This window comes from Dipodomys merriami, unplaced genomic scaffold, assembly GCF_024711535.1.
Source record: "Dipodomys merriami isolate MVZ:Mamm:240054 unplaced genomic scaffold, mDipMer1.0.p SCAF_19, whole genome shotgun sequence".
NCBI classification, from domain to species: domain Eukaryota; kingdom Metazoa; phylum Chordata; class Mammalia; order Rodentia; family Heteromyidae; genus Dipodomys; species Dipodomys merriami.
Window position 1 is genome coordinate 11,748,094 of NW_027203270.1, and position 15,203 is coordinate 11,763,296.

General features: G+C 39.3%; 1 protein-coding gene across 13 annotated transcripts in view; it reads right to left on the reverse strand.

Annotated features, from left to right (window-relative positions):
* The window catches only part of Nf1 (neurofibromin 1), a 244,947-nt gene that overhangs the window by 199,813 nt on the left and 29,931 nt on the right, over positions 1-15,203 (reverse strand). For all 13 annotated transcript variants that reach the window (XR_011373054.1, XM_070027269.1, XM_070027260.1 and 10 more), the window contains one exon: positions 440-583. Coding sequence is in view for 12 of the 13 variants with exons in the window: in XM_070027269.1 (XP_069883370.1) it covers positions 440-583 (144 nt within the window). In the remaining variant the exon portion in view is untranslated. The remainder of the gene's footprint in view (positions 1-439; positions 584-15,203) is intronic.

Below are 15,203 nucleotides of genomic sequence, written 5' to 3' on the forward strand. Positions count from 1 at the left end.
ACAATGGAAAGGGAAATTATACCATGAATAAAAGAAGCTTCTGGGCAAGTAATGTGGCTTAGAGGTAGAGTGCTTGCCTAGCATGCATGAAACCCAGAGTTCAATTCCTTAGTACCCCATAAACAGAAAAGGCAGAAGTGGCACCATGGCTCAAGTGGTAGAGTGCTAGCCTTGAGCAAAAGAGCTCAGGGACAGTGCCTAAGACCTGAGTTCAAGCCCCAGGGCTGGCAAAAATAAATAAGTAATAAAAGAAGCTTCTATGGGGAAGAATATAAAACTAAAATGAAAGTTCAAAATTACAGTTACACTCATTCATAAGATAAAATCATTATATCCAAAATTCATAGGAAATTATTTCCTGTTTTTCAAAATATGATGTTCCATACTTCTAAATCAAAATAAAGCAAATTAACCAAAAAACAGTAATCCAAATACTCACCATGGTGTTAACGTTCTTTAAGATAGTAGTGAGGCCACTTATAACCAAAGAAAACTTGTATTTGGAAATATTGATTAAACATTCCTTATTGTGCTCAGTGCTGACTTTGGTATGTGTGTTCTGTTGTCCTGTTTTAATTGGGAGCTGAGGGAAAACAAAAAGTTAAGAGTTTATCCTTCCAAATGACTAAAGACAACTTATTTCACTAAAAATCATGTCATCTTAGGAAAGCTGTCAATCATAGTAATCTGTATTTGTTTCTCAAGCTCCAATATTCAATATACTATAGCATTATAGAAAATATAAAATTTTTTGACAATTTCAATTTTTGCAGTTTTCCTACTAGAAATTATAAATATCTACAAAATTAAACATTTATGCAGCCAGGTGCCAGTGGCTCACGCCTATAATCCTAGTTACTAAAGAGGCCAAGATCTGAGGATTATGGTTCAAAGCCAGCCCACGCAGGAAAAGTCTGTGAGACTCTTAACTCCCAAAAACTTCAAAGTGGAGCTTTGGCTCAAGTGGTAGAATACTAGCCTTGAGCTAGCTCAGAAACAGCATCCAGGCCCTAGTTCAAGCCCTAGGACCAGCACAAAATAATTTCTTTTTTTTTTTTTTTTTTTTGTCGGTAGTGGGGCTTGAACTCTGGGCGTGGGCACTGTCCCTCAGCTCTTCAGCTCAAGGCGAGCGCTCTACCATTTGAGCTACAGCGCCACTTAATAATTTCTTTTTTTAACCCAGCATTCTCATGAGAGAACAATAACTCACAGAATCAGAACTAAGTCACTTAAGGGGAGGGGAACAGGGGAGTTAAGACTAACTCAAGTAAGATAACTACTTTCAGCTGCACAATGATACACTTTACAGGAAAATATATCCTGAGGGAGAAATCACAGAATGGGTTAAGAAGTCACACTGCCTAGAAATTGATCTCTTAAAAAATAAAATCATCTCTACTCTGTTCAAAAGTAGTATGTATTTTTAAGCATCCTACATATATTTACTGTTAGTATTAGATCCTTCTAATGTTAACAGAGAATTGTGGTAAGTTTCCTGTGAAATCCAACCAATCTATCTGAGTTCAGCTTTCACCACTTGAAAATTGTCTAGTAAAAGTGGAAAGAACAAGTGGTATGGCCAAGTTTGCTACAACAATAATAGGTGATTAAACAGCAAAGAAATACTAAATGGAAGGAGAGCATTTTAGGGGTATAGAGAAGACAGAACAGAAGCTACATATTACATAATGTTAAAAAGGGATTTCAGAAAATGGCTACAATACAGTTCATAAACCTTCCCAAGTCTTCCCCAAAGAAAGAAGAGAAATGAGACTAGGAAAGACACAAACTGACAGTCATTTACATTAAAATGAGGGGGGACAAGGCTTCCCCACAAAGCTTCTAAAACATACAAATAAGAACCACTTAAAGTTAGAAAGGTGGTGAGGTTTTAAGTGCACAAGACAAAATCTTAAGAGGAACAAGAGGAGATTCCCCCAAAATATATCATATCCTCAATGAAAAGTATAGCAGGCCAATTTAAAAACACTAACCTAAAATGCAGGGGACATTTGTACACTGCAATGTACAGGTAACTGTAAAAGGTTTAAAGTCTGAAGAGAATGACTCACTATAAAACAACACTAACATAATTTTCTGTGATGATGATGATGATAACTATGGGGGAGAGGAGGTTCTAGGGCTTGAACTCAGGGCCTGGGCCCTGTCCCTATGCTTTTTTGCTCAAGGCTGGTGTTCTATCACTTGAGCCACAGCTCCAATTTTGGTGGTTAATTGGAAAAATTAAGAGTCATGGACTTTCCCACCCAGCTGGCTTCAAATCACAGTCCTCCTGAGTAGCTAAGAATACAGGCACGAGCCACAAGCACCTGTCTCTACTTTAAGATTTTTGCCAGTTAAATGCACTTAAGAGTCTCACAAACTTTTGTGCGCAGGCTGGTTTTGAACAAGTCCTCAAAGCTCAGCCTCCTGAGTAGCTAGGATTACAGGAGTGAACCATCAGCACCCGGCAAAACTAGAAACTTTTTTAATCTCATGAAGACAGAAAAGTAAGAGTTTACTTTTCCCTCTTAAGAAGGAAACTAATTTCACATAAAAAATAATCAATTAAGCCAGGCACTGGTAGCTCATACCTGTGAACCTAACTACTTAATAGGGCTGAGATCTGAGGATCTTGATTAAAGCTAGCTTGGGCAAGAAAATTTGTGAGACTTGTATCTCCAATTAACTTCCAAAAAAGAGCTGGAAGTGGATCAAGTGGTAAAGCTCAAAAACATCACCCAGGCCCTCAGTTCAAGTCCAGGACTGGCAGCCCCCCCCCAAAAAATATCCATTTTAAAAAATTATCAATCAGGATACCTATAATTTATAATTCTACCTACTCAGGAGGCTAATGTCTGAAGATCATGGTTCAAAGCTAAGCAGAGCAAAACAGTCTGTCACTCTCATCTCCAATTAACCAGCAAAAAGTTTTAAGTGTAGCTGTGGTTCAAGTGGTAGCATGCTAACCTTGAGCAAAAAAGCTCAGGGGCAGTATTGAGGCCCTGAGTTCAAGCCCAGGACTGGCACAATATGTGTGATGTGTGTGTATGTATGTATATACATATATTTATATATATGTATATATATTATAAATATACATAAAATCAAATCCTGCATAAAGTTATTTTTTATAAGGAATGAAGTAGTACATGGTTGCATTCACCTGTATCCTAGAAGACTTTTTAAGACAGTTTTAAGTTCAAGGCCAGCATGGGTTACATAGACTTTCTCTCAAAAAATGAAACAAGGGACTAAGAATGTGGCTTAATGGTAGAGTGCTTGCCTAGCATGCATGAGAATCTGGGTTTGATTCCTTGGTACCACATAAACCAAAAATAAAAGTAAAGTAAAAATTAAAAAAGGCCAGGTGCTAGTGGCTCACACCTGTAATCCTAGCTACTCAGGAGTCTGAGATCTGAGGATTATGGTTCAAAGCTAGCCTGGGCAGGAAAGTCCGTGAGACTTTTATCTCCAATTAACTACCAGAAAATTGGAAGTGGAGCTGTGTCTCAAAGTAGTAGAGCACTAGCCTTGAGCAAAAGAGCTCAGGGACAGCACTCAGGCCCTGAGTTGAAGCCTCACAACTGATTTTTTTTTAATTAATATATGCTAATACAAAGTAAGAAATAAATAAGTAAAACAAACAGAATGACACAGAAAATATATGAATCAGAATAAAAGGAGGAGGATCCAAAAAAACGACATGTCTACCAACAGATTAAAACTATAATCATTTCAAAATAAGCCAAGAGAAATTAAGAAAACCATAAAAAATATAAATTAGAATTTAACATAATAAAAGGATAGAAGTTGTAGTATGTTTAAAAATAAAAACTGAGGGGCTGGGAAGGTGGCTCAGTGGTAGAGTGATTGCCTTGTATGCATGAGGCCCTGGGTTCGATTCCTTAGCACCACATAAGCAAAAAAGAAAAAAGCCAGGAAGTGGCGCTGTGGCTCAAGTGGTAGAGCGCTAGCCTTGAGCTGAAGAGCTGAGGGACAGCGCCCAGGCCCAGAGTTCAGGCCCCACGACCGGACCCAAAAAAAAGAAAAGAAAAATCCATGAGACTCTTATCTCCAATTAATCACAGGAAAAAAAAAATCCAGGGGTGGCACTGTAGCTCAAGTGGTAGAGCACTAGTCTTGAGCAAAAGGACTCCAGGGACATCACCCAGGCCCAGAATTCAAGCTTCAGACCAGGAAACATAAACTCCTTTGAACATTCAGGCAAAAAGAGGAAATAACTTAAAACAAGAGCAAAAAATTAGGACTACTGACTGGATGAAGTAGATGAGCACCAGTCATGAGTTAAAAAGCCAAGTGGAGTACAAGGCTCTGAATTCAAGACCTAGTACCAGCACCAAAAAAAAAAAAAAAAAAAAAAAAAAAAAAAAAAATTAGCCAGGTGGTGGCTCACACCTGTAATCCTAGCTACTTAGGAGTCCTAGCTACTTAGGAGATCTAAGGATCAAAGCCAGCCAGGCAGAAGAGTCTGTGAGACTTTTATATCCAAAAAAACACTAGAAAACTGGAAGTGGTGTTGTGGCTTAAGTGGTAGAGCACTCACCTTGAGCTGAAGAGCACAGGGACAGCGCCCAAATCCAGAGTTCAAGCCCCATGACCGACTGTATCAATTTCATTAAGTTGAGACCCTCTTTCCCAGAATCTCACTCTGTTTAAGACTGATAGTGTTGGTCCAAAAGTAAATTTTCACAGATTTAAAATATGGAAGTGGGGAGCTGGGAAGTGGTTCAGTGGTAGAGCGCTTGCTTTGCATGCATGAGGCCCTGGCTTCGATTCCCCAGTACCACATAAGCAAAAAAAAAAAAAAGCTGGAAGTGGCGCTGTGGCTCAAGTGGTAGAGCATTAGCCTTGAGCTGAAGAGCTGAGGGACAGCACCCAGGCCCAGAGTTCAGGCCCCACAACCGGACCCAAAAAAAAAAAAAAGAAAGAAAGAAAGAAACAACAATAAAATGTGGAAGTGGAGCAGCATCTATTATTCTGAGGAGCTTCATGGTCAGATACAATGAGACAAATACAGAGGTTGTAGAGGTGCCCTGAGAATTCCAGTTTATTTCTCTATCACTGTATGTCAAGCAAGTACCTACCTTGGTGAGAAACAGTGGCTCAAATCCCTCACTAGATACTGGCTGCAAACTTATAGAAGTTAACTATAAATAGCAGGAACTTCCTATAGAATTTCAAGCTCTTCCCTTCATCATCTCACTTTAGTGGTTAGCTGTTCTTGGCTTCCCAGATTTCCTTGAATGTTCCAATTTATCAGATCATTTCCACTGATTTTGGAGACCCAGTTAAGACTTCTCTAATCCTCCAGCTTACCCCTTCCATATGCAGTCTTCTCCAAGTTATATATATACAGTTTTAATTCTGTAAGTTCCCTATTCTATTACACAGTCTGCTTCTCTGAACTCTAATTGATAAAACAAACCTTTGTTAAATATTAAAATATATGCTGAAACAGCAAATAACATCTACCAAACAATGACACTTTAAAAATTGTATAAATATAAATGCAATTTGAGAGAAATGAATTCATGAATGAGAAATGAATTTATGAACCTATAGAATAGTCCCTAATCTTCCAGGTTTTTGCCATCTGAATATCTAGAATTATACACATGAGCCACCAGTGCCTGGTTCAGGCTCCTTTTCCTATTACAACTCATTCTCACGTGAACTGGATCCCAAAGAATTAAATTTTTATCCCTTCTAAGGGCAGTACCCCAGAGATCCTTCACCTCTTAAAAATCCCAGCACTGCCATTCTTAGGATCAATATTCCAACACATGAAGCTTTAGGAAACACACTCAAAACACATCAATATGAACATAGAAATTTAATATGACAAACTACTATTTCAAGTCAGTGGCAAAAGAAAAGATTAGTTCAAATATTGATGTCAGATCAACTGGCTAGCCATCTTTTTTTTTTTTTTTTTGCTCCAAGACCAAGACTTGAATTCAGTACCTGACACGTTGCTCATTGGCAGTGCTCTACCAACTGAGCCATGGCTAAAACCCCTATCCCTAAAAATAACAACTCAAATCAAATTTGAAAATGGGTAGGTGATTTAAAACCTACTATAAGTAAAAAGTAATAAAGTGAATAGGACAAACACTAAAAACTAATTTCACAATGCTAGAGAGAGGAGGACCTTTCTAAGAAAGATGAAAACAACAGCTACAAAGAAAAATCACCAATCTATTTACCTACAAAAAGTGCAAATTCTATAATAAAAAGACACTATTGACAAGAAACAAATAATAGCAGAAATTACAAGAATTGAAAAAGAAAAAGTATAAAAAATGTGTGAAAGGGTTTACGTAGCTAATAAGTCTATGTGACTCTTATCTCCAATAAACTACTAAGAAAAAGCCAGAAGTGGTGCTGTGGCTCAAGTGGTAGTGTGCTAAGCTTGGGCAAAAGAAGCTCAAGGAGAGAACTCCGGTGCTGAGTTCAAGCCCAGGACCTGCCCCTCCCCCCAAAAAAACTCTACTACTCTCACCACACCCCCAGTCTATGAGTTGCTTTTCAATGCACATCTGTGAATTTCATAATTAAGTAAAAATAAGAGCTAAATTTTAAAACATTTTATTCTACATTATAGACATCTTTAGATATAATGGAAGAGCTACAAAGGGTCTAAACTGCTTGAAAAAAACACCATCTTCTAATTATAATTTCTATTAATACACTATTAGCTACTTAAGATACAAGATTTCAACTAGAGGATTAAGCAAAAAAAGCAGCCTCACAGGAAGCAAAGCACTCTAAACAATAGACAATGTGTGTCTTGTTTCACTCAGAAATTCTTCAAAAGGTCACAGGCTAAAATTTTTGCCTTGTATACATTTAACTAGTTTCCAAACGGCCCATCAGACTACGACTAGAGTTGAGGATTTCACTACAATTTATTCAATGTAGTTGAAAGAAGAAAGAAAAAAAAAAAAAATGCTGACAAAAAAGCCCTTAAAATATCAGCTCTAAAATCAGGTTAACACAAACAACAAAATGTACCAAATATAAAAACTGGTTACAATAAGACATGTCCCAAAGTGGAATTTGTACCATTTCATAGCATATAACAACACTTTGTTTATTTATTTATTTAGGTTGGTGTGGGGCTTGAACTCTGGGCTTGGGCACTGTCCCTGAGCTCTTCGACTCAAGGCAAGTGTTCTACCATTTGAGCCACAGCTCCACTTCTGGTTTTTTAGTGGTTTATTGGAGATAATCTCAGGGACTTTCCTACCTGAGCTGGCTTTGAACCATGATCCTATGATCTTGGCCTCCGGAGTAGCTAGGATTACAGGCATGAGCCACCGGCACCTGGCTACTTTAAAAACTTTTTAAGTTCTATTTTTGTACAAATGTCACTTAAAATACATAACTGGCAATCAAATCTATGATCATAAAAACATTATTCCTTTGACAAGGCTACATTTAAAAGTTATGCCAAATGTAAATTAGGCCAGGAGCAAATAGCACAGGATATGATTAAGTTAACAGTAGGTGCTAGACTGGTACTCTACCAATTAAGCTACTCCTCCAGTTTTAGTTTTTTGCTAAATTCATTAGAGACAAGAGTCTTCCAGATTTGTCTGCTCTGGGCTGGCTTTGAACCATGATGCTCAAGATTTCAGTCTCCTGAGTCTCCAGGCATGAGCCACCTGCACCAGATCCAAACAATTTTTTCCAAGAAGTAAATTCCATCCTCACTTTACACTAAGTACTTCTTGCTTTTCAATTTCTTCCCTTATGATTCTCAATCTACAGATTTCCCAAGTTTTTCCATATACAGAATCCCCTGATTCACAAAGAAGAGAGTGTTGGACTGTGGTGGTTTTCATGGAAGAATGAGGGAGGTGTCTCAGCACAAAGTGTGAACAAAGTAGAGAGAATAGGCACCCTGGGAAAGGAGTACTACTTGAGGAGTCTAAGCCTAAACAGGATAAGGAAGATATACACACTGAGTAGAAGAGGTGTTGAAGCCCAAGCAGGGTGGAGCATGTGTGACTAATACAACATTCTACGGTTCCTCAATTTTTAAGATGAAAGCACTAAGAATCTCATGAACATTAAGGAATCTTATTTTGTAGATTATGGAAATATAAAAGGGACAAAGAAGACCCACCAGTGCCCATGGTTCACTCCTATAATCCTAGCTACTAAGAAAGATGAGATCTGAGGATCAAGATTCAAAGCCAGTCCAATGAAAATAAATCCAGGCTGTTCAATGGCTGCCACTGAGCAATGCCTCCTAGTATTCACACCTCTCATACTGAACCAGTGTTGGTCACTATAACTACCAAATTTGGTAGATGTTTCTCTCCCAAATGCTATAAAGGATGCAGGCTGCCGGATACTGATAGCTCATACCTGTAATACAAGCTACTCAGGAGACTAGGATCAAAGGATTACAGTTTGAAGCCAGCCCAGGCAGGCAAGTCCATGAAACTCATGCCTCAAATTAATCACTAAAAAACTGAGATTTGGAGATTTGCCTCAAAGTGGTAGAACACTAGCCTTGAGCAAAACAAGGACAGTGCCCAGGTTCTGAGTTTAAGCCCCAGGACCAGCGCCACACACACACACACACACACACACACACACACACACACACACGCACGCACGCACGCACACGCGCACGCACGCACGCACACACACACGCACGCACACACAAAGATGGAGTCTTTCATCTTGAACTAGTTCATTCTCTCTTGCTCAGATCACTTGCTCTACAGGAAACCAACAGCTATGTCACTTAGGAAGCCTATCTACATGCCAAGAACCCAAGTCCTCTTGACAGTTATCAGGTAAGGGAACTTTGTCATCCACTCTCCTCCCCAGGCAGGGTTTTGGGTGATTGTGGCTCTAGTCAACAACCTGACTGCAACCTCAAGAGACCCTGCACCAGAGGCACCCAGCTAAACTGTCCACATTCCTGACCTGGCCCATGGAAACTGTGAGACAATAAATGTCTGTTATTTGTAGATACTAAATACTGAGGTAATTTGTTTTGCAGCAAAAACTACTACACTGAAAATGTAAGTGCTGAATCATTACAGAGCACAAATTACAGGTACTCAAGAAAATAAGACACTCAAGAAAAATAAGGCTTTGCCCAAACTCAGACAAACAGCACATGTTTTCTCTCATATGCAGAAGCTAGATCTGAAATACACCAGGACATGATAAATTATACATGACTGTGGGTATTCACACACAGTGAGACCACAGGAGAATACCCTTAGGAGAAGAAAACAAAGGCACAATATCTATGTGCCTCTGATCATATAAAATAATATTTCTTGAAATGAATTCCAGGAAATGGAAACCGTTTTTTGTGTGTGTCATTTGTTCATTTATTTGTATTTGTGGGGGAAGTAATGAGGATATAGAAATAGAGGTGGTAGAGCCGGGAGCCAGTGGCTCACGCCTGTAATCCTAGCTACTCAGGAGGCTGAGATCTGAGGATCGCGGTTCAAAGCCAGCCTGGGCAGGAAAGTCTGTGAGACTCTTATCTCCAATAAACCATTAGAAAACCGGAAGTGGTGCTGTGGCTCAAGCGGTAGAGCACTCACCTTGAGCTGAAGAGCACAGGGACAGAGCCCAGGGACAGAGTTCAAGCCCCTCAACCGACAAAAAAAAAAAAAAAGAAGAAAGAAAGAAAGAAAGAAAGAAAGAAAGAAAGAAAGAAAGAAAGAAAGAAAGAAAGAAAGAAAGAAAGAAAGAAAGAAAGAAGAAATAGAAGTGGTAAAGGGTAAAAAAAATGTAGAAATGGTACTCACTAGATACTATGTTGAAAATGAACTACACAACTTGTGGGCAAGGACAGGAAGGAAAAACTAGGAGAGAGCAAAAGAAGGAGTGACATTGTCCAAAAGGAAATGTACTCATAGACAGGCACCAGTGGCTTATACCTGTAATCCTAGCTACTCAGGAGGCTGATATCTGAGGAGCACAGTTCAAAGTCAGCCTGGGCAAGAAAATCTGTGAGATTCTTATCTCCAATTAACCCCCAGAAAACCAGAAGTGGCACCCTGGCTCAAAGTGGTAGTATGCCAGCCTTGCGAGAAAAAGCTCAGGAGCAGTACCTAGATCCAGAATTCAAGTCCCACAACCAATCAAAAACAACAACAACAACAAAAATCTACTCATTATATGACTTTTGAAATGGTAACTCTTCCATACCTCACTTTCATATAACTTTTTTTTTTTTGACTAATCCTATGGTTTGAACTCAGGGCCTGGGTACTGTCCCTGAGCATTTTCCCCCCCTCCAGGCTAGCACTCTACCACTTGAGTCACAGCTCCACCTCTAGCTTTTTTTCTGTTTATGTGATACTGAGGAATTGAATCTAGGGCTTCATTCATGCTAGGCAAGCATTCTACCACTAAGGCACATTCCCTGCCCTTAATTTTTTTTTTTTAAAGATGAAAGTAGAGGGATAGCTCAAGTGATAGAGTACCACTCTTAAGCAAAAAAGTCGAGCAAGAACACAAGGCCCTGAATTAAAGCCCTAGTGCATGCACATATCCACACACATGCATGAGCATATACACACCATATATGTGTGGGTATATATGTATATATTTAACTATTATCTTCTGTTGTACATTAAATCCCTAGATGTATTTATCCTACATATTTGTTACTTTGTATTCCTTGAATGATATTCCCCCATTTCTTCCTCTTCCAAGGTTATCACTCTTACTCTCTATCTGTGTGTGTTTATGCTTTTTTATTTCTAAAGATTCTACATGTGGGGCTGGGGGTTTAGCTCAGCAGAAGGGTGCTCACCTGGTGAGTGCAAGGCCCTGGGTTCGGTCCTCAGCCCTGGGGGAAAAAAAAGCTACAAAAGATTCTACATGTAAGTGAGAGAATAAGGTATTCTTTCTGTGCCTGATTTACTTCAATTGACATAAGGCCCTCTAGATCCATCCAGGTTGTAGCAAATGGAAGGATCACTTTTTGTTTTAAAAGCCTTTTTTCCACATATACAATTTTTTTTTGGGGGGGGTGTCAGTCATGGGGCTTGAACTCAGGGCCTAGGTGTTATCCTTAAGCTTTTTCACTCAAGGCTAGCACAAGGCTACCCACAGTGCCAATTCTGGATTTCTGGTGGTTAATGGGAGATATGAGTCTCACAAACTTTACTACCTGGGCTAGGTGTAAACCACAATCCTCAGAGCTCAGCCTAAGTGGCTACGATTACAAGCATGAGCCATCAGTGCCCAGCTACAATATTTTTATTATTTTTCTAAAACACAGTTTGATATATTGCACAGATTCTGGTCTCAAACTCCTGGGAATGAGACAGTCCTCCTGCTTCAGTCTCCCAAGTAACAGGGACTACAAAGCACATGGGATACATTCAGCTGCCTTCTATTTGAAGAGAAAATAACACTCCATATTATGTATGTAACACATTTTATCCACTGTCCACGGATGAACACAGGTTGTTTCTACACTGTCTTTTGTGCATGATGCTGTAAAAGACAAAAGTGTAAGTAACTTTACAAGATGGTAATTTCATTTCCTTCATATCCAGAAGAGGCATTATACTAGCAATATTTTTTTCAAACATCAAAACTTTTGGGCTAGGAATGTGGCTCAGTGGTAGAGTGCTTTCCCTGCATGCATGAGGCCCTGGGTTCAATTCCTCAGTACCACATAAACAGAAAAAGCTGAAAATGGTGCTGTGGCTCAAGTGTAGAGTGCTAGTCTTAAGCTTGAAGAGCTCAGGGACAGTGCCCAGGTCCAGAGTTTAGGCCCCATGACCAACAAAAAAAAAAAAAAAAAAAAAAACTTATAAGGGATTTTTGTAAGGAAGAAATTATTCTGTGATTATACTGCTTTGGATACAGTTCAAAGAACTTTTTGTGGGGGAAAGCAGGCTTGAAGTCTGGACCTGCACTCTCCTCCTTTGGCTTTCTCCACTCAAGACTGACACTGTACCTTTTGAGCCACACTTTCACTTTCAGATTTTGCTGGTTTATTGGAGTGAATTCTCATGGACTTTTCTGGCTGAGCTGCCTTTGAACTACAATCTTCAAATCACAGCTTCCTGAGTAGCTAGGATTACAGTTGTGAGCCACCAGCACCTAGGGAGGGGGGTCAAATCTTTTGTCTTCATAATTCAATTTTAGGGGGATTTCTACCATTTTCCAGTAAGAATGGCTCATGATGTTTAAAACAGCATGCTATGGGATTTATGTTGAATATCTGTTTTCCATCTGCATGCCTGGAATTTTGGTATGTTTTAAGCAGAGGATTCTTCGAATAAAAACCCTAATGACTAAATATCTAATGAACTTACTTGGTAAAAGTAATTCATGTGTTTTTTACAACTTATGCTGGAGTAATATAGCACATGCTGTGTTATTCTAGTGAGAAAGGATTCTTGGAAGTTTGTGCCTGCTTTTTCTTTTGCTCTTGCTCATTTCCAGATTTTAAAAAATTATATAATTGTACCATAATAAAACTGGAATCTGACAAACTTTTTTTTTTTTTTTTTGCTCAAGGCTAGCACTCTACCACTTGAGCCACAGCACCAATTATGGCTTTTTCTGTTTATGTGGCACTGAGGAATCAAACCCAAGGCTTCATGCATGCTAAGAAGCATTCTACCACTAAGCCACATTCCCAGCCCCTGTTGTTTTCTTTTTGTCTTGTTCAATTATCTGTCTTTGGGAGGGCAAGGGAGACACAGAAATGGAGGGACAAAGGGTGAACAAATGCATTAATTGTACTCACTAAACACTATGTGGAAAATAAATTATACATCCTGTTGGTGGGAACAGGAGGGAAAAACTAGGAGAGAGCGGTAAGAGGTTACACTGTCTAAAAAGAAGAATGTTCTTTACATATACAACTTATAACTTATACAACTATAACCCCTCTACCCTCTGCACATCATCTTTATAACAATAAAAAATTAATGTACTTATTAACTGATATGTAATTGTAATCACTGTACAGCACCTTTCTAATAACAATAAAAAGTACAAACTGAAAAAACAAAAGAGAAGATCTAAAAGAAATTAAGCCAGGTGTCAATGACTCATGTCTATAATCCTAGCTAGCCCAGGAAGAAAATCCAGAAGTATAACTGTGGCTCAAGTGGTAGAGTGCTAGCCTTCAGGACAAAAAAAAAAGCCAGTGCCAATGGCTCACACCTGTAAATCCTAGCTACTCAGAAGGCTGAGATCTGAGGATCGAGGTTCAAAGCCAGCCTGGGGAAGGAACCTACATCTCCAATTAACTACCAGAAAAGTGGAAGTGGCGCTTTGGCTCAAGTGGTAGAGCACTCACCTTGAGCTGAAGAGCTGAGGGACAGAGCCCAGGCCCAGAGTTTAAGCCCCACGACCAACAACAACAACAAAACCCTCAGGGACAGGCCCAGGCCCTGAGTGCAAGTCCCAGGACAAGCATGCATGCACATATAGATGCACACTTGCACATGCACACACACAAACACAAACACACAATCATTGATATTACAAACATATAATCTTTTGTCCCAAGGATCAAATCTAGGCTCTCAAACCATGCTAAGAAAACTATGTAGAAGCCTTGGTTCCCCATGAAGGAATAATTCTACTGGAATCTAATGGAATATAAGTTGAATCTGTCTTGTAATCATTGCCTAATACTAATCAGTATTACTCAACTTCAGCACTACTAATACTTTGGACTAGAGACCTCTTTGCTGTTAGGGACTATCCTGTGCATTGTTAGATGCTTAGCAGCAACCTCACTCTGGCTACTAAATGCCAGGAGCTTCAGCCTCTCAAAGTTGTTACAACTAAAAGTGTCTCCAGATATTGTCATATGTTCCCTAAAAGGTAAAATTACTCCTGGTTGAGAATCAAAGCACTACATCAACTGTCAACTAAGGGATCACTTGCTTAGATAGCATAACATCAGATTACCAAGGAGATACTGGACTGCTGCTACATAAAGGGGACGCGAATGAAGTTTGGAACCTTCATAGATTTCTTTTTCTTTTTTTTCTTTTTTTTTTTGGGGGGGGTGGTTGGTCGTGGGGCCTGAACTCTGGGCCTGGGCACTGTCCCTGAGCTCTTCAGCTCAAGATGAGAGCTCTACAACTTGAGCCACAGTGCTACTTCTGGTTTTCTGATGGTTAACTGGAGATAAGAGTCTCACGGACTTTCTTGCCTGGGTTGGCTTTGAACCATGATTCTCAGACCTCAACCTCCTTAGTTTCTAGGATTACAGGTATGAGCCACCAGCACCTGGCTATAAAGTGTCTTTAAATTCACATGGTTAGAACAAAAGTTAATGGACAGTTACAGCATACAAAGAAGGACCACAGAGCATTCATTCATATCCTTCATTAATGAAGGTTACAGTTATTCCACCAATTGAGGTCCAAGATAATGAGATGTAACTGAATTAGAAACATAGAACAGATAATATGACTATAAAAACAAAATGGATAGTGTAAATACTGGGACTTTTTCTACAAAGAATGTTGTCACCCTTTAAGCAAATCATTGAACTGTTTTTCTTCTATAGAAGAGGTAAGCCTGTACAAAAGCATGTAAGATTGCTAAGTAGTCCCAACTGGTACATTGTGGCAATTGCTAAATTGTTCTCATGTTCAATCCCATTCTTCTATATTTCTGATGGGAGACTGTTACACAAATTATATTATTCTTTTGCTAGCTAGCCCCTGGTCAGTTGCCAAGGGGACACTAGAAAGATACTAGAAGACTGAGAGAATGAAGGATTTGATTATCTCTATTTGTTTCTTGACAGCAACATAGCAGATCAATTTTTCCATAAAGCTTAATGATGAGAAGACTCTTTACATTTACTTTAGTTTCTAGTGGTTATGAAGATGACTAGACTATCAAATACTTTTACTTGTCTTCCATGGAGTAACATCAAAATTATCCTTTAAAAATCTATAGTCATGCTAGGCCTTGCTGGCTCATACCTGTAATCCTAACTACTCAGAAGGCTGATATCAGAGGATCAAGGTTCAAAGCCAGCCTGGGGAGGAAAGTCTGGGAGACTCTTATGTCCCTTAACCACTGGAGACATGGCTCAAGTGTAGTATACTAATCTTAAGGACAAAAGCTCAGAAACAGTACCCAACCCCTGAGTTCAAACCCCAGGACAAGTACTGGTACACGCACACGTGCACACA